Source organism: Lotus japonicus, chromosome 4, assembly GCF_012489685.1.
Source record: "Lotus japonicus ecotype B-129 chromosome 4, LjGifu_v1.2".
Taxonomy (NCBI): domain Eukaryota; kingdom Viridiplantae; phylum Streptophyta; class Magnoliopsida; order Fabales; family Fabaceae; genus Lotus; species Lotus japonicus.
The window spans coordinates 18217089-18237259 of record NC_080044.1 but is presented as its reverse complement, the minus strand read 5'-3'; the positions used below and the strand labels follow the sequence as shown (position 1 = coordinate 18237259).

General features: G+C 40.2%; 1 protein-coding gene across 1 annotated transcript; it reads right to left on the bottom strand.

Annotated features, from left to right (window-relative positions):
- Positions 1 to 1127: 1127 nt before the first annotated feature.
- On the bottom strand, positions 1128 to 5367 carry LOC130714802 (protein CHAPERONE-LIKE PROTEIN OF POR1, chloroplastic-like). Its single transcript, XM_057564750.1, has 5 exons — positions 5209 to 5367; positions 4021 to 4238; positions 3816 to 3919; positions 1874 to 2318; positions 1128 to 1437 (listed from the first exon to the last, which is right to left on the bottom strand). Exons 2-5 carry the CDS (start codon positions 4161 to 4163, stop codon positions 1281 to 1283), a joined length of 849 nt encoding a protein of 282 aa, XP_057420733.1. The 5' UTR covers positions 4164 to 4238; positions 5209 to 5367; the 3' UTR covers positions 1128 to 1280.
- Positions 5368 to 20171: the final 14804 nt, after the last annotated feature.

The window sequence follows — 20171 nt, the reverse complement described above, 5'->3', positions numbered from 1 at the left end:
GGCTAGGTTGATACTTGAATACTTGATCGATTGAAAGCTTTTATTTTTGTTACACTTGGAAAAGTTGATTGTAGGCTCGTTTGCTTGTTCAAGGCTTGTTGGCTAAAGATAATCCCAATTCATCTCTCTTTTCCAAGTTTTTGTATGTGCCCTTAGCCTCTACATCAATTAGACAATATAAATGTTTTCCTCTATGGTGTGCCACTATATTCTTTAATCCCCATTAAGGCGTGCCACTAAGTGTTTGATAATAAGTGTTTCACTAATCAATTTGTTTACCTCATTGTCTTTGTAGATGACATTATTTCCACGCACTTTCAAACCAAGAACTTGGGATGATTGCGGTACTATCTTGGAATCGAAATAGCATAAAAAAAATAGGTTTCACCATATCATCACATACAAATGCAATTTCAATTAGTTCTCCAGGTGATAAACGATCAATTTCAGGATATTGTATGCTTATTAGAGGAAACACTTGGAAGAGTAAAAAGTAAAATGCTTTTAGATCAAATTTAGCAGCATAGTATCGAGCTATGCCCCCTTGATACATGTGAATTCATGGCTAAATTAGTTTCTATTAAGTTAAAATGATGCACGATCAAGTATTAGTTGTGATAATAACATAACCTTGCACATTGCCGCTAATCTTGTTTTAATGAGCACAAAGACAGATTGTCATTTTATCAATCAGAAGGTTCTTTCTTAATAATCATGACATTGTTTGTGAATTTAAACGAATAGCTAAGTCACTCAGATATCCAAAGATAACATAACATTTGTGACAAGCTCGATGCATGACATAGTGACATGTATAAGCACCACATGGTGAGTGTTGAGATTCCACATTTCCATTGCATTATTGTGTATACAGATTTGATAATGTATCCTGATGTAAGTTTAAATAAGGGACTCAGATCTAACCTATAAAGCTTCAGCATTCAAATTAGTTAAATATCAGTTTTTCAAGTAAATACTAAATATTATTAGTGATGCTTTCTTAAAGAAACTAGCTGGCATGTATAGCTGTGTTTGCAAGAGAAATCTGTCTTTGCTCATTCCAATATGTTTGCTCATTCAAAAAACTTAACCGAGAAAGAATAAAAAAGACCGTAGATTCACCAAAATGATATCAAAGTCTTATTTTCTTCTTCTTAAAAAAAAGGCATAATTTAACCGCTAAATATATTAAGCCATAACATTTTGTGAAAAGTCCACTGCAAAACTGGTCTTATGCTAAAATCACCCAGCAGTCAAATTGAGATACATAGCTGAAGCCTTCATCTAAGATAGGTCGATGAAACCCATAAAAAAACATAACTTAACACTGACGAGATCACTTCAAATGCGCATGGTCCCTTAAGTACTCGAATAGGAGGAATCACTGACACCATCAAGAAGGTTCCCAACAGCCACGAAAAAATAAATGCTCCAACCCTGCAACAAAGCACCAAAATATATAAGAACCTAACGAGCTGAGGGGAGGAATACCATGAATGCATCAAATTTTAAAGGGAGAAGGGCACAATGCAATCCATATCACAAAGCCGTAAAATGGTGATAAGTAATGCTTTCAATATGAAAAGTACTCAATCATGGTTAATCTAACAAAGAATATTGTCTAGCAATCTTTTTTTAAGCAAACCGAGTGCTATAAAGCTCCTGCAATGCCCAAGGTCTAGGGAGTGGCCGGACCCATTTTATGGAGCGGCATTTACTTGCATTTTTGCAAGAGGCTGAAACCATGGCTCGAACCTGTGATTGCAAAGTCACATGGCAGCAACCTTACCGTTGCGCCGAAGCTCGCCCTATGTCTAGTGAAGTAAATGCATAAAAAAATTTAAGAGAATGAGACACATCACTGTTAACATACCCATAAAGGAAAGCTCGTATCTTGCTCTTCAGACGATCATGTATAAAATATATTGTAGCGATCAGAGATAGCGCTACTTGAAGTGTTGGCCCTTCTTCAGTCGGAAAGAGAACTGTCAGAACTCCAAGTAATAAGAATACTAGTGAAGTTTTTATAATGAATTTTGTGGATGGAGTCTGAAATCTTCCTCTGATAGCCTGAAGAAATTTAGATTGATTGACTTCCCTCATTTTTTTCTTAAAGTCAATTTTTGGATTCCTACGGTCATAGAACTTCTGCATGATTATTTTGTCATGCGCTGACTCAATTGAATCCATACTTGGCTTGTGCCCTGCATATTGTTGAATTAAAAAGTTCCTTGCTGCTTGAATTTCATCTTCAGAAGCTTCCTTGCTTATTCCAAGTCGTTTATATGGGTCCTTCACATTAATTCTTGGAAAAACAGCTGCATGTAACAAAGGAGCAGCAAAATGATAAGCTAAGCATTAGATATTATTGGTTTAATATAAGGGGTTCAAGTAAGCATGAGGTGAAAACAATTAAAAGTTATTAATTACTGTGAAATGGATAACTGAGAGAGGATCCTACTGAGACATGCAAGTATACGCGTTTCCAGATTTCATCAAAAAAGGTTTAATGGATCATTTTATGTTAGACTTTCACAAGATAAGGTGATGTGGGAATTGTGTCTATCTCTCTCGTCATAGCAAGTAGGTTTCTATCAAAATCGATGAATAACTATCGAGAGAGAGACATGAAATTTTCACATGACAATATCATGCTGATAAAAAAAACATGACAATGTCATATGTGAAAATTTAACATGTGATGTGAGGTCCATTTTCAGGAGTGGGGAAGATAGGAAATAGTTTGAAGAAAATATAGGATAGTCTTTCAGGTATAGAAAGAGGAAAAAGGAACCGAGTATAAAATAAAATTGTATTCATGTTAGTATATTGGACTTTGGGCTTGATCTTGTAAAAGGCAAACCCTTGTTTATATTAATATTAGACTCCTATCCTTATTAAATAAGGTAACGAATTAAGACTTTGTTCCTATTTAAATAAGGAAATAAATTAATATACTTAAGGAAATAAAGAAACCAATCCTAAAGAATAATCTAAATTACCCTAAACTCTAAGACATGATCAAGATATATTATAAGATGTCTTTAATATTCTAACACTTCCTCTCAAGTTGAAACAAACTTAGTTTTAAGCTTGTTAGAAATGTATCTTTTAGAAAAAGAAAAATAATGAGAGGTGTGACTGATTATCTAAAATAATGAATGTGATAGGTACATACAGATAGTTAGTTTGGAGGTTAGTGAGGTCTCTGCCTATAAATAAGAGTGTGGCTTAGGGAGTGTTAGGGATCCTTCGGATCATTTGTGTAATTGGGACTTAGGAGACTGAATACTCATCTGTTTCATGTATCGTTCTCTGATTCCCTAATTGGGAATTAGGGTTCTTACTCGATAATAACAGTTTCCCTTCTTTTTCTTGGCTGATTCTATCAATTGGTATTAGAGCTAATCCTTCTCAACACCCTCCTATTTATAATATCTCTTCACTCTCTCTAATCTCTAACCAACTCACTAACTAACCATATGATTTTTCTAACTGATTGACTAACTAAAGTAGCTAAGGGGTGGTTACCTATCAGAATGGTGTATGAAAAGGAAGAGATGACTTCAACAATACAAACCAATGAACAAGAACACAATGAATTAATAGTCTAGCATCCATGAGAGAACCAAACATCTGTGATGATCACAGGATTATTTTCAAGTTTAGTTTTATTTTTAAGAAACCTATTGTTTTAGAAAATGTACTATCCAAGTTACATTCTAGTATCACAAGATCATGCCGTAGCAATGAAAATTTCAGTATCGTGATTCATGAAACATAAGAAATTAGCTTCATTAAGAGAGAAAAGTCACCAGTAGAATCATTTGCCATATCACCAAATGAAGCATCCATGGCACTTCTGACCAATTGGATTTGTCGTCTATTTCCTTTTAATACAGGAGATGAAAAACTTGTTCTGTGAAGTGACAAAGTGAGGAAAATAATGAATTATCCACCATTCTAAATAGGATAAGCCTTACATCATAATCCCAAGTTCAGGAGGGTATTAGGGCATACCTTTCCACTCGGAGACACATTGTCCCTTGTTTACGTTTCCCAGCCACAGATAAGGCCATAACCCGGACATGGGGTGATGCCAAGCAACCAGGAGGTAAATGGGGACATCTTGAAAGACAACCACTCAACCCAGATACAGTCATTGTTACTAAAATCTTCTGGCAATTTGACTCAGCCTGCTAACGCCTTATAAGAAGAATTGAGATCACAGCTTGATGCTTCACAATTCAAACAGAAAGAGGACTAATCAACAACTCCCCACAAAGAGACTAACATCGGATATAATAATACAATAATTATGCCATAGAGTTATACAAGCCTATTGCTTCAATAGTATAATTAATCTACTAATTCTTAGAACCCAAAAGTCGGTCACTTAACTTTCCAATTCCATAACTTTATCTTGAGGAACTAGTGTGTTGTAAGGAAGAGGTTATTTGACCATATCTTATATCAAAACCGCTTATGCAAGTATTTGGCAAAGTTTACGTAAATAGTTTAGGGCCTAACTATAAGTTGTTTTGAGCTTACTTTCATAACTTGTTCATATCAACTTATGAATAAGAGTTTATGCTTACCTATAACCTAATTCAGCTTATTTCAATAATTTTCTCAAATTAGTTTATGAATAAACAGTTATGCGATAAGCATCTATTGTCATGAGTGCTTAATTAAGTTGTTTATCCAAACGCACCCCATCCAGCTTAATCGTCATGCCCTCGAGTTGTTCAGAATAAACTCATTCTATCAGCTCATTCCTCACAATGCAATTTCAGTACTAGCAAGGTAAACAACAGATCCAGCAGTGAACAACGAAAAGATAAGATTATAGACACCTTATTACCACCATAGATGCAAGTACAATATCCCCAAGTTGATTCTAACTAAGAATAGTGATAAAAGTGCTAGTATAACCCAAGTCAACAACTTTGAAGTAGGTGTGGGTACCCATTTGAAGTTTGATTAGAAAATGATAGTTCCGAAGCAATTGGGCATAAATTAGAACTTTGTAACAATCGTAAAATAAAAGGGAAAAAAAAAACAAAACATTCATGAGCAGATTAATTACACAAAAAAAGCATCTGAAATATGAAAATATGGAGCAATTGCATATGCAATTGAATGTGTGCAACTGAATCGAGACGCTGAATGGTATAATTATGGTATAATTAAAAGTGAAAAGTGTACCTTAGCGTGAAGAAGAGGAGGGAGGAGTGTTCAGACGGTGGGGGTTCCTTTCGTCGGGGTGGGTGGGAACTCCAACGGATAGGGGCTACACCAAAACCCTGCTTCGCTCGATAATTTTATTTTTATTTCATCAAATTACATAATTTCTGTCGGGTTAGTGTTATTGTTTACCGAGTCTATCCAGTTACACAATACATTTAAGAGAGGAATGAAAAAGCTTCTTTCAAAAATAAAAAATAAAGCTTTTTTTTTAAGGAAAATGAAGAGCTTTAACTATGACTTGAACTTGGACCAGACAAAACAAGATGTAACAAAACAAAACAATATCATATTATTATGTGTTGTAACCTCATTATTTTTATGCTCATTTTGGTATGACGTATTAAACATGATAATATAAACTTATACAATACCTTATTAGTTTATCAATTGTTTGGTGCTAACATTGTATTGTATAGGCATATCCATCAAACAACTCTTCTACATTAAAATGATGGATTATTTAATCCAACAAATAGATGTCAGAGAAGATCTTATGAGATTGTGATGTATAAGCTACTTGAAATTATTTAAGACATTGTCATAATTAACATCGCTGCCTCCACCACCACTCTCCATCACTGCAACCATCACTGCCTCGACCACTCCCCTCCACCACTTCCACCATCGTTGTTGTTGTCATTGTCACAACTACCCACCACCAACACCCTTCGCCACAGTCACGGTCACTACTGCCACACAACAACCAGCTCCACCACCACCCTCACCATTGCCTCCACCACCCTTCGTCATCGCCACTACCACCACCATCATTAAACTACCACCGCTATCGTTGTTGTCACTACTACTATCACCACAACCCTTACCCTTTGCCATCACCACCACCATTGCATCCACTACCGCTCTACAACACCGCCGCCACCACCACCACCACTATCGTCGCTTCCACACACCACCTCCACCATCCTTGTTGGTAAATCCACAAGTGTACGAATCCACCCGGTTTTAATTATCGAACCACATGGATTGTGAGTGAATGAATTCGGTTCAAGCCTTTAGTATGAAGGTTTGTTTTATTGAGATAAACAAATGTCGATGTAGCAAAGATAAAATATAAGAAAAATAAAGATGGAAATGCTTTGGGTTCTTGTTCAACTAGTCAATTTAAGCACATCATTCTATGCACATGAACTCATGAATCTTTCCTTGATGCTATAGCCTAAGCAACTACCTATCGATGTCTCGCATAGATAATTCTTTCAAACCAAAAGATAAGCTCAATTCCTTGTGTCCTTAAACATTTGTTTGAAGCATGAAGATTGCAAAGTTCAGGCCACCAAACCCCAACCCTTCCTCTATTCCTAGTAGCAAGCATAGAAGGGGTAATCCCAAATCGATTCCCTAATCTATAACAAACTTTCGTTCTGATTATAGAAAAGCATAAAGCAAGCATGCATACAAGCTTAGATTGATATTCAGAAAATGGGATTCAAGGAAAGAAGATCATGTGGGAAAGAACTTAAGATTATAACTTAAACATGAAAAGTCTTACATGAAAACCAAAACATAAGAAGAGAGATTAGCCAAGCAGGCTAAGAACCTGAATTACAAGCTTGGAAGCCTTTTCTCACTCTCCTAGATGTTCCTCTCCTTCTAAACTTATATAAAAATGGAATATATATCAAAGATTTCAAAAGAAAACCACTAAAAACCTATTTATAGGCAAAAGAAACGAGTCTGGGCGCTCAGGCGCCAATTAAGCACGCCTGAGCGCCAATTCCACCCAAAAACACTGCATCTGGAAGGAAATTGGCGCCTAGGCGCCAATTAAGCATGCCTAGGCGCCAATTCCAAAATCCTGGAAATAGCAATTGGCGCCTAGGCGCCAATGGAGCACGCCTAGGCGCTCTAAACACGCTGGAAAGTCCCTTGATCTTCATTTTAACTCCTCTTTAAGCCTCCATTCAATTCTCCAAGCCTCTAGACCTTCCCTCTTCAGCTGATTCAACCTGAAACCTTGATGAACATGCTTGGAAAATATCTTGAAACTTAAAGGTCAGTTTTGCACAAAGGCCCTCAAAACAAGTGGAACTTTCAATAGCCTCTTAAACTAACCTAAAATGCAACTAAAGTCCCTAATAAACTATGAAATTACCTAAGTGAAGCAAAAACACAAAGAAAGATAAAAATGCATGAGAATGCATGAAACACTACATGAGACTCAACAAAAAGACTCAAAACTAGCAAGGAAAAACCCTAAAAACATCATGTAAATCCGGGTCATCAACCCTCCTTATAATTGGCTCCACCGCCACCATCACTCACTATCACCACCACCACTCTACTGTCGTCACCCAACACCACCACTACTATTGCCACCACCACCACTACCATTGTCGCCATCTCTACCATCATCATCACCACTCTCCACTTCCACCACAATCTACCAAATATACGATTTTATCAATTTAAAAAATAATAAATTATAAAGTGTATTGGCCAAATGGTAGATAGTATTAAAGTTATATCAGACTTTATCATATCATAGCTACAACATACCAAACGGGGACTTACTAAAGGCTTCTTACATCTCTTCCCATAATTTTTTGTTTGAAGTGGCAAAGTTGGCTCCCTCTGTTTGGAATGCGTTCAAGAAAGCGAAGAACATCCGCTATCCTAGTTTCAAGTTTAAGGTGAGGATGGTAATATTTCTTTTAGGTATGAATCACAGGTCTCTTAAAAACCTCTTTGTCAGTACGCTGACTTTGTTCATGTCCATGATTTGGATATGAGAATCTGTGATTTAGTCATGTCTGAGTTATGAGTAACAGATTGGCGGCGGAGCCTGCGAATCAACTTCATGAAGTCTCCTGGACGTTGGATTTGGAAGTTGAAGGCCCCTCTCAAGGTTGCGGTTTTGGTGTGGCTTGCATGTTGTGATGTTCTACAATCGAATTTGCTGCGGCTTAGGAGAGGAATGACAAGGTCTGGGACTTGTGTTTTTTGGAATGAGGAAGATGAGTTTATGCTTCATTGCTTGAGGGATCATCTACGAGCTAGACATATATAAGGTGATGACGAATTTTGATGTGAATGTTGCTTCCTTTAGGAGTTCTATCCCCTAAGTGTGGCTGGAGGAGATTTTCGCAAACTCCCCCTTTCCAATTTGGGGTGGGTTTGGAGAGCTAGAAATGTGTTTTGCTTGGAGGACAAAAAATTTACAGACTTGGCTTTGTGCGTACAGGTCTTGGTAACGGCTGTAACACCCCGATTTCGGTGGCGTCACTTTAGTAACCAAAAGTAAACTTAATGCGGAAATACGTGAATATTTTTTTTTCGATATAATAACTAAGACAAGACTGAATTAAATAAAACCCAAATGCGAAAAGCAATAAAACTATTATACAATATATATTTACAACCCCCGTTGTAAGTACCCAACCTCGTCACGAGTAACCTCCAATGACGGAAAGTAGTAGAAAAGAACGCCCGTAGGCAAAAGGTATAATCCAAAAGAAAGGTTAGGTGTCTGCAACACTGTCCCTCAAAATAAGAATAAGTCAGCCCAGATGGCCTAAAACAAGACCTCTTAAGTCCAACCAACTCTCTGTGATTCCCGTAAAGGAACCACACAAAAAGCTATAGGTGGGAAACTACCCTGTCCCCAAAGAAAACAAATGATGTTCAGAGCTAAGACTCTACTCCTACACTAATCCCATCTCGAGGAGCTCACACCAGCACTAAAAACCTACATGCTAGCATGATCGTCGTCCGAATTCGAAATCCAGAACGACCTAGTCTATGTACACCATCCGTCCTCCGCTCGCTATCGCGATGCGCTCCTGTTCTAGCATCCCAACTCTAGTTTCCCCCGAAGGGTGAACCGTCGTGAACCAGTCCGCCAAAGACATCTGACAAAGGGCGTTTGTCCGCCAAAGCACACACAGAAGACGCGAGGGTCAACTCCAAAGAATTACATAAATAATAGCACCAATAGATATAGATAAGAGAATAGCCACTTAGGCTTATAGCTAGGGATAACATCCTAGGGTTGCATATTCCATAATGAACTTAACAGCAATAATAACAATTAACATGTTCCAAATAGGATTAACAAATAACAATCACACTCGACAACTAAATCAGTATGCATGAATGCAGGATGATTAGTCAAACAACGTCTCCGACTCTCACTCGACACGTCGCCACGTGTTCTAGGTAAATTAAAGTCTCTAAAAGCTTACCCTAAGGTAAAGTCGATTCTGCGACAAAAGACACTTCTTCACATCAACATAGTAACTCATGATGATCTCCGGATCATCCGACTCATCTTAATCCGATGGTCACAACTGCTCAACAAGCAAAGAGTATCACATACTCGGAAACTACCGGTTTCCCGGACTTATCCCCAGGATAGCCCAACAATTAGGCATGTCAAGTCGATCCAACCCCTTGGGTTGAACATACGGACTCGCACACGCAACTCCCACAATTAGGCATGTCGAGTCGATCCAACCCATCGGGATGGACATACGGACTCGTACACGCAACAAATGACAACGCCAAGTCGGTTCTATTGGATCAAGCGCTTACCACTACGCCAAAAGCAATTGCTGTTAGTGAGGGTGCAACTTTATTTCCTTATAGCACAGAGTCCTCAAGGGGCTGCGATGTTAAGCGCCATGGGGTGGGATGTTAAGCCCATCGAATCCTAAGGGTGACGCTGGATTAATAAATCCAACAATCTCCCCCCCAGTGTTAGCCGGGGGATTCGAACCCATGACCTTGCTCTGATACCACTTATTGGATCAAGCGCTTACCACTACGCCAAAAGCAATTGCTGTTAGTGAGGGTGCAACTTTATTTGTAAGATCAAGTTTTGATCTAGTAGTACAACTCTATGTTATGATGATTACAAGTTAACCTTTTGATATGAACAATTGTGGTACTCTAACGTGTTTTTCTGAGTGTGCTATTTACAGGCTCTGACCTCAACTCAATCTCACACAAATCAGAAGCACTGTGTATAAAGAGTAACCCAAGCAACGCTTTCGCATTCACCATGTTCAGTATGAACAGTGGAAAAGCTTCAGAAGTTCTGAAGTTATACAAACTCTGATGAGGACTCAGTCACTAAAAGCTCTGAAGATCCAGAAGTTCTGATAACCAAGAAACACTGAAGGTTCAGATGTTCTGATGGTGTAGAAGACTCTGAAGTTGCAGAAGCTGAATAGTGGAAACTCTGAAGTCCAGAAGCAAGAAACTCTGAAGGCCATGTTCTTCCGTCTGAGTTCAGAATCAGAAGATACAATGGTCAGAGGATCTGTGCTTTCCCTCTGACTCTGATCAACCGGCTTCACAAGTTCCAATATGAAGTATTCCTCTGATCAGAAGTCTCCTAGGTTAAAAGGTCAAGTCTCTATCCAAGTACAAAAGCAAGTGTACCTTCCTGACGACCTACCTAACGTTCTCAGCCACAGCAGAAGCTGGATTTTCCAGAACTGCCCTCCAACGGTAGCATTTCCCATGCAACGCTCAACCCTAATCCTTGGAGTATATATAGAGGCTGAAGATTGAAAGAAGCGGCTAGAAGAAGAAATAATACACACGCGCAAGACATATTCAAAATATTCTAAGCTTTCTTTCATCTGAAATTCATTGAGTTTACAATTAGCTTTTTAGAAGCAAATCTCTTGTAAACAATTCTTTGATAAACAGTTTGTTTAGTTCCTTTAGGAGATCAAGGTTGATCGGATCCTTGAGAAGACTAAGAGAGTGAATCTTAGTGTGAGCTAAGTCAGTGTAATTGTTAGTCACTTGTAGGTTTCAAGTGCAGTTGTAACTCTTACCTGATTAGTGGATTGCCTTCATTCTAAGAAGGAAGAAATCACCTTAACGGGTGGACTGGAGTAGCTTGAGTGATTTATCAAGTGAACCAGGATAAAATCCTTGTGTGCTTTTCTATCTCTTATCTTTAGCACTTAAGTTCTCGAAAGATTTGTCTAAATCTCGAAAGATTTGTCTAAATCTTTAAGGTGGAAGTTTTGTTCTGAAAACGTTATTCAAACCCCCCCTTTCTACCGTTTTTCATACCTTCAATTGGTATCAGAGCGCAAGTTCTGATTACCACACCTAACAGTGTTCAGTGATCCGGGCCGGTGTGAAAAACAATGGCTGCCACCACCAGTGAAACTCAAAGAGATGGTTACAATGCAAAGCCTCCTATGTTCGACGGTCAAAGGTTCGAATATTGGAAAGATAGACTGGAAAGTTTCTTTCTGGGTTTCGATGCAGATCTCTGGGATATTATTGTGGATGGCTACGAGCGTCCAGTTGATGCAGATGGCAAGAAGATCCCAAGGTCAGAGATGACTGCAGATCAAAAGAAGCTGTACTCACAACATCACAAAGCAAGAGCAATTCTTCTAAGTGCTATTTCCTATGAAGAGTACCAGAAGATTACAGATCGTGAGTTTGCTAAAGGCATTTTTGAATCTCTGAAGATGTCTCATGAAGGAAACAAGAAAGTCAAAGAATCAAAGGCATTGTCTTTGATCCAAAAGTATGAATCCTTCATCATGGAGCCAAATGAGTCCATTGAAGAAATGTTCTCCAGATTTCAATTGCTTGTAGCTGGCATACGACCTCTCAACAAGAGCTACACAACAAAAGATCATGTCATAAGGGTCATCAGGTGTCTTCCTGAAAGTTGGATGCCTTTGGTGACTTCAATAGAGCTCACAAGAGACGTTGAAAATATGAGTTTAGAAGAACTCATCAGCATTTTGAAATGCCATGAGCTGAAACGCTCAGAGATGCAAGATCTGAGGAAAAAGTCCATAGCCTTGAAATCCAAATCTGAAAAGGCTAAGGTTGAGAAGTCAAAAGCTCTTCAAGCTGAAGAAGAGGAATCTGAAGAAGCATCAGAAGATTCTGATGAAGATGAGCTGACTCTGATCTCCAAGAGACTCAACCGAATCTGGAAGCACAGGCAGAGCAAATACAAAGGCTCTGGAAAGGCAAGAGGAAAGTCTGAATCCTCAGGTCAGAAGAAGTCATCAATCAAGGAAGTCACTTGCTTTGAGTGCAAAGAATCAGGGCACTACAAAAGTGACTGTCCAAAATTGAAGAAGGACAAGAAGCCAAAGAAGCACTTCAAGACCAAGAAGAGTCTGATGGTGACATTTGATGAATCAGAGTCAGAGGATGTTGACTCTGATGGTGAAGTCCAAGGACTCATGGCCATTGTCAAAGACAAAGGAGCAGAGTCAAAGGAAGCTGTTGACTCTGACTCAGAATCAGAAGGAGATCCTAACTCAGATGATGAAAATGAGGTATTCCCTTCTTTCTCTACCTCTGAACTGAAACATGCTTTGTCTGATATCATGGATAAGTATAACTCTTTATTGTCTAAGCATAAAAAGTTGGAAAAGAACTTATCTGCTGTTTCCAAGACTCCTTCTGAACATGAGAAAATTATTTCTGATTTGAAAAATGAAAATCATGCTTTGGTAAATTCTAACTCTGTGCTTAAGAACCAGATTGCTAAGTTAGAAGAAATTGTTGCCTGTGATGCCTCTGATTGTAGAAATGAATCTAAGTATGAAAAGTCTTTTCAAAGATTCCTAGCTAAAAGCGTGGATATAAGCTTAATGGCTTCAATGATCTATGGCGTAAGCAGAAATGGAATGCATGGCATTGGCTATTCTAAACCAATTAGAAATGAGCCTTCTGTGTCTAAAGCTAAATCCTTGTATGAATGCTTTGTTCCCTCTGGTACCATATTGCCTGATCCTGTACCTGCTAAAGTTGCTAAACATCCTCTTAAAAAGGGATCTTTCTCTATGACTAAATATCATGCAAACATTCCTTTAAAATATTATGTTGAGACACCCAAGGTGATCAGAACCTCTGGGGTAACTAACAAAAGAGGACCCAGAAAGTGGGTACCTAAGGACAAGATTATCTATGTTGCAAATATCCTTGATAGCTCCACTGAAACACCAATCATGGTATCTGGACAGTGGATGCTCGCGTCACATGACGGGAGAAAAGCGTATGTTCCGAGAGCTGAAACTTAAGCCTGGAGGCGAAGTTGGCTTCGGAGGAAATGAAAAGGGTAAAGTTATTGGTACTGGCACTATTTGTGTAGATAGTAGTCCATGCATTGATAATGTTTTATTGGTAGACAGCTTAACACATAACTTATTGTCTATAAGTCAATTAGCTGACAAGGGTTATGATGTTATATTCAATCAAAAGTCCTGCCGGGCTGTAAGTCAGATCGATGGCTCTGTTCTGTTTAACAGCAAGAGGAAGAACAACATTTATAAGATCAGATTATCTGAGTTGGAGGCTCAGAATGTGAAGTGCCTTCTGTCTGTTAATGAAGAGCAATGAGTATGGCATAGACGGTTAGGGCATGTCAGTATGAGAAAGATTTCTCAGCTGAGCAAGCTAAACCTTGTCAGGGGCTTACCCAATCTGAAGTTCGCTTCAGACGCTCTTTGTGAAGCATGTCAGAAAGGCAAATTCACAAAAGTCCCTTTCAAGGCAAAGAATGTTGTCTCAACCTCAAGGCCGTTAGAACTTCTGCATATCGACCTGTTTGGACCAGTGAAAACTGAGTCTATAGGTGGCAAGAGATATGGGATGGTTATCGTTGATGACTATAGCCGCTGGACATGGGTAAAGTTTCTAACCCGCAAGGATGAGTCTCATGCTGTGTTCTCTACCTTCATTGCTCAAGTGCAAAACGAGAAGGCTTGTAGGATTGTGCGTGTCAGAAGTGACCATGGTGGAGAGTTTGAGAATGACAAGTTTGAGAGTCTGTTTGATTCCTATGGAATTGCACATGATTTCTCTTGTCCCAGAACTCCTCAACAAAATGGTGTTGTTGAGAGGAAGAACAGAACTCTTCAGGAGATGGCTAGAACCATGCTCCAAGAAACTGGCATGGCTAAGCACTTTTGGGCAGAGGCAGTAAATACAGCATGTTACATTCAGAACAGAATCTCTGTGAGACCAATTCTGAATAAGACTCCTTATGAATTGTGGAAGAACATAAAACCTAACATTTCTTATTTTCATCCTTTTGGCTGTGTTTGTTATGTTCTCAATACTAAGGATAGATTGCATAAATTTGATGCTAAGTCTTCTAAATGTCTATTACTTGGTTATTCTGAGAGATCTAAAGGTTTTAGATTTTATAATACTGATGCTAAGACTATTGAAGAATCTATTCATGTTAGATTTGACGATAAGCTTGACTCTGACCAGTCAAAGCTAGTTGAAAAGTTTGCAGATTTAAGCATTAATGTTTCTGACAAAGGCAAAGCTCCAGAGGAAGTTGAGCCAGAGGAAGATGAACCAGAGGAAGAAGCTGGTCCCTCTAACTCACAAACTCTGAAGAAGAGCAGAATCACTGCAGCTCACCCTAAGGAATTGATTTTGGGCAACAAAGACGAACCAGTCAGAACCAGATCTGCCTTCAGACCCTCTGAAGAGACCTTGCTGAGTCTGAAAGGATTGGTGTCCTTAATTGAACCCAAGTCCATAGATGAAGCTCTTCAGGACAAGGAGTGGATTCTGGCCATGGAAGAAGAATTGAATCAATTTTCCAAGAACGATGTTTGGAGCTTAGTGAAGAAGCCTGAGAATGTTCATGTTATTGGAACGAAATGGGTATTCAGAAACAAGCTGAATGAGAAAGGAGATGTAGTCAGAAACAAGGCAAGGCTAGCTGCTCAAGGCTACAGCCAGCAGGAAGGAATAGACTACACCGAAACATTTGCTCCAGTAGCAAGACTGGAGGCAATCAGACTATTGATCTCTTTCTCAGTAAATCACAACATAGTTCTACATCAGATGGACGTAAAGAGTGCCTTCCTAAATGGTTATATTTCAGAGGAAGTCTATGTTCATCAACCCCCAGGTTTTGAAGATGAGAAGAAACCAGACCATGTGTTCAAATTGAAGAAATCACTCTATGGTCTGAAGCAAGCTCCCAGAGCATGGTATGAGAGACTCAGCTCATTCCTTCTGGAGAATGAGTTTGTAAGGGGTAAAGTAGATACAACTCTTTTTTGCAAGACTTATAAAGATGATATCTTAATTGTGCAAATTTATGTTGATGATATTATATTTGGTTCTGCTAATCAATCTCTATGCAAAGAATTTTCTGAGATGATGCAGGCTGAATTCGAGATGAGTATGATGGGAGAATTAAAGTACTTTCTGGGAATACAAGTTGATCAAACACCAGAAGGAACATATATCCATCAGAGCAAGTATACTAAAGAACTTCTGAAGAAGTTCAATATGCTGGAATCTACAGTGGCCAAGACTCCAATGCATCCTACATGCATTCTGGAGAAAGAAGATAAAAGTGGTAAAGTATGTCAGAAGCTCTATCGTGGCATGATAGGTTCACTTCTATACTTAACTGCATCTAGGCCAGACATATTATTTAGTGTTCATTTATGTGCTCGATTCCAATCAGATCCAAGGGAAACCCACTTAACTGCTGTTAAGAGGATCCTAAGGTATTTGAAAGGCACCACTAACCTTGGCTTGATGTATAAGAAAACATCAGAGTATAAGCTTTCAGGTTATTGTGATGCTGATTATGCTGGAGATAGAACAGAGAGAAAAAGTACTTCCGGAAATTGTCAGTTTCTGGGAAGCAATCTAGTCTCATGGGCAAGCAAGAGGCAATCAACCATTGCACTATCAACTGCAGAGGCAGAATATATCTCAGCAGCAATATGCAGCACTCAGATGCTCTGGATGAAACATCAGCGGGAGGATTATCAGATCCTTGAGAGCAATATCCCAATCTATTGTGATAACACTGCTGCAATCTCATTGAGTAAGAATCCTATCTTGCATTCAAGGGCAAAGCACATTGAGGTAAAGTATCACTTTATTAGAGATTATGTACAGAAGGGCGTACTTCTTCTGAAGTTTGTTGATACTGACCATCAATGGGCAGATATCTTTACAAAGCCCTTAGCAGAGGATAGATTTAATTTTATTCTGAAAAATCTAAACATGGACTTTTGTCCAGAGTGAAGATGGATCAGAACCTCTGACTATGATACTTCTTGATCAGAAGATGTCTAGTCCAGAAGGTAACTCAATCAGAGTGTGTGTACCCACTGGTACTGACTCTGACGCTGAGACAACAACATGTGTGTCAGAATTTCTGATGCATAGTTCCTTGTGCCCGTGTGACAGTCTGTTATGATTGCGTGTAAATATGCTTATCTCCTGTGTGTGATTTGTGTATTTTACTGTTACTATCTATCTTTAATTTTCAACCGTTGATCTTAAAGTGCTTTTGAATCAACAACGGTTATTTGATAAAACCCACTATACACACACGTTCTCTTCACTTCCGGTTTTCACTCTCGCTCTCTCTGCTTTTCAAAACCGCCTTTTCTCGATTTCTCTCTCGATCTCTCTTCATCTTTCAACCTTCATCTTCTACCTCAAACCTTCAACCACTTCAAAATGGTGAGACAAACCAGAAGATCTACTGCAGATGCACCTCAGTTCCCTCACATGGTAGTTGGTCTAGCAACGGGTCAAAGGGGCTCTGAGAATCCGACACAAGAACAAGTTCAAGCTCAAGAGCAGATCGTTCCAATTGCAGAACGGGGCTGTGCCGTTCACTGCGTATTTGCTCCTGAGGAACTTCAAGTCCTGGCAGAATGGAGATTCGACCTCGACAACCTGGCTGCAAATGGGTATGATCTTCGTCCTGAAGTCCAAGCTCAAGGTTGGGGAAATTACTTCAATCGACTTCGAGGACCGGTGTATGAGAAGCTGGTAAAGGAATTCTGGAAGCACGCCGACTGCGATGATACTCAGGTGGTTTCTCACATTCTTGGAAGAAAGATCATCATCACTGAGAAGTCATTCGTGAATCTGCTAGGTGCAGACACTGCTTATGGGTATCGGTTCCAATTCACTGAGTCGAAGCTGAAACCCAGCACCAAAGACAAAATCAACCAGACCCTGTACACCACCTTCAAACCGGGCAAGACGAGTTACAAGGTGATGGACCTTCACCCCAAACTCAGGATCTGGCACAAGATCCTACTCAACTGCATAAACCAGAGACCGAAGGGCAGTTCTCCAGACTACATCAACTTCAACCAGAAGGTGATGTTGTTCTTCATCCAAGATCAGGAGAAGATCTGCCTTCCCTACTTCCTGTTCTCCTACTTGAAGGAATGCATCCGGAAGTCTCGCACCACCGCCTCCATCAAGTCTGCGATCAAATATATCCCTTTTGGGAGGCTGCTCTCAGACTTTCTCATTGAAAGCAACCTGGTGCAAGATCTGGTTAATGCTGGATGTGTAGAGGATCTGAGCACAATTGTCAGTGATGTCTTCACTGCAAACTCTCTGAAGAAGATGGGTTTGGTCCAGAAGAAGATTGCTTCTGCTCGTGAAGACACATCCTCTGAGATCAGAAGCAGACGGATGCCTCTAAATGACTACCCACTGTGGACTCAGGCAGACAATCCTGAAGCCATCCGGTGCTATGTCGAAGACCTAAGGGCTCAAGGCTTCGAAATTGATCTTGATGATTTCTTCAGCAGACTGCCGCCAGCTCCAGAGTTTCCTTCTCCTCCCAAGAAGAAAGCTCAGAGGAAGATGGTTCTGGAAGAATCCTCTGAAGAATCTGATGTCCCTCTGGTCAAGAAGACGAAGAGAAAGCCTGATGATGGTGATGATAGTGATAGTGAGGATGGTCCTCCTAAGAAGAAGCAGAAGAAGGTCAGAATCGTGGTGAAGCCTACTCGGGTGGAACCAGCTGCTGAAGTAGTCAGAAGGACTGAACCTCCTGCCAGAGTGACTAGATCATCAGCACATTCAAGTAAGCCTGCACTTGCTTCTGATGATGATTTGAATTTATTTGATGCACTCCCTATTTCTGCTATGCTCAAACACTCCTCAAATCCCCTCACTCCTATTCCTGAATCCCAGCCAGCCGCACAAACCACCACTCCACCACATTCCCTAAGATCTTCCTTCTTTCAACCTTCCCCTACTGAAGCACCTCTCTGGAATTTGCTTCAGAACCAACCCTCTAGGTCAGAAGATCCAACCTCTCTCATTACCATTCCATACGACCCATTATCTTCTGAACCCATCATCCATGACCAACCCGAGCCAAACCAAACAGAACCACAACCCAGAACGTCTGATCACTCTGTTCCCAGAGCATCAGAACGTCCTGCTGTCAGAACCACGGATACAGACTCTTCAACCGCCTTTACACCTGTATCCTTTCCAACCAATGTTGCTGATTCTTCTCCCTCCAATAACTCTGAATCTATTAGAAAATTCATGGAGGTTAGAAAAGAAAAGGTGTCTACCTTAGAGGAATATTACCTTACTTGTCCAAGCCCTAGGAGATATCCTGGCCCTAGACCTGAACGTCTAGTTGACCCAGATGAACCTATCTTGGCCAATCCCTTACAAGAGGCAGACCCTTTGGCTCAACCAGCTCACCCTGTCCCTGACCAACAAGAGCCCATTCAACCAGACCCTGAACCCGAACAATCAGTGTCTAACCAATCCTCGGTTAGATCACCTCACCCTCTGGTTGAAACTTCAGACCCTCACCGTGGAACCTCTGAACCCAATGCTCCCATGATTAACATTGGTTCTCCACAAGGTGCCTCTAAAGCTCATAGCAGCAATCACCCAGCCTCTCCTGAAACCAACCTCTCCATCATTCCCTATACTCACCTCCAACCCACATCTCTCTCTGAGTGCATCAATATTTTCTATCATGAAGCCTCCTTGAGGCTCCGCAATGTGCACGGTCAGACTGACCTCAGTGAGAATGCTGAAAGTGTGGCTGATGAGTGGAACAATCTGAGCACTTGGCTAGTGGCTCAGTTTCCAATTATGATGCAGCTTCTGCATGCAGAGGGAAGTCAGAGGATTGAGGCTGCCAAGCAAAGGTTTGCTAGAAGGGTGGCTCTTCATGAACTAGAACAGAGAAATAAGCTTCTTGAAGCTATTGAAGAAGCCAAGAGAAAGAAAGAACAAGCAGAAGAAGCTGCACGTCAGGCAGCAGCTCAAGCTGAACAAGCCAGACTAGAGGCAGAGCGACTTGAAGCTGAGGCTGAAGCCCTTAGATGCCAAGCACTTGCACCAGTTGTGTTTACTCCTGCTGCTTCTGCTTCCAATCCAGATCCTCAAGCTGCTCAGAATGTTCCTTCCGGTTCTACTCAGCCAAGCTCATCCAGACTCGACATCATGGAACAGCGTCTTGACACTCATGAATCCATGCTGATTGAGATGAAGCACATGATGATGGAACTTCTGCGACGCACTGACAAACCTTAGTTTTAGGATCTCTTCCTTTTCCTTCTTTTTCGTTACCTTTGTTTTATCTTCTTATTAAACTCTGTTTCTTTTTATTTATTTATTCTTTTTTGTTCGTTTGTGATTATATATATATATATATATATATTTGTGTCCCATATGTTTGCAAAACTCGTTTTATTCATAATCTTTTTGTGTTTACATCATACTTTTCTTCCCTAAGAAGTCTAGAATGGAGGATCTCTCCTCATTCTTCTGCACTCATGGCGCTGCTCTGACCTATCCTTCTCCAGACGATCCAGTACATGCTGGATGTTGCTGAGCCTGTTCTTCAGCTCATCCCTCTCCAGAATCTCTTCTGAAGTCTTGAGCTTCTCTTCCAACCTCTCTTTCTCTTCCAGCAGCTTGAGTTCAAGCCGGCTGAGTTCTTGCACCTCCTCCACGAAGGCAAGAAATTCCTTCAGGTCTCTCTCCAACTCTGGACGCAGGTCCTCTTCCAGCAGTGTCCGTGTTAGCTCCGCGATGGTCGTTGTACCCTCTGGATGCCTAATGTTCAGGAACAAGTCCTCTTCAAAGGCCTTCTTCCTCAGCTCTTCTAGTGCTACGTTGTA

Bases quoted from the DNA above. Each gene is read 5' to 3' on its own strand.
- LOC130714802 (XM_057564750.1), bottom strand. From the start codon at position 4,163: ATGACTGTATCTGGGTTGAGTGGTTGTCTTTCAAGATGTCCCCATTTA. The intron at 2,319-3,815 runs GTGACTTTTCTC...TGTTACATGCAG, and splicing joins TATGGCAAATGATTCTACTG to CTGTTTTTCCAAGAATTAAT. The intron at 1,438-1,873 runs GTATGTTAACAG...GCTTTGTTGCAG, and splicing joins ATACGAGCTTTCCTTTATGG to GGTTGGAGCATTTATTTTTT.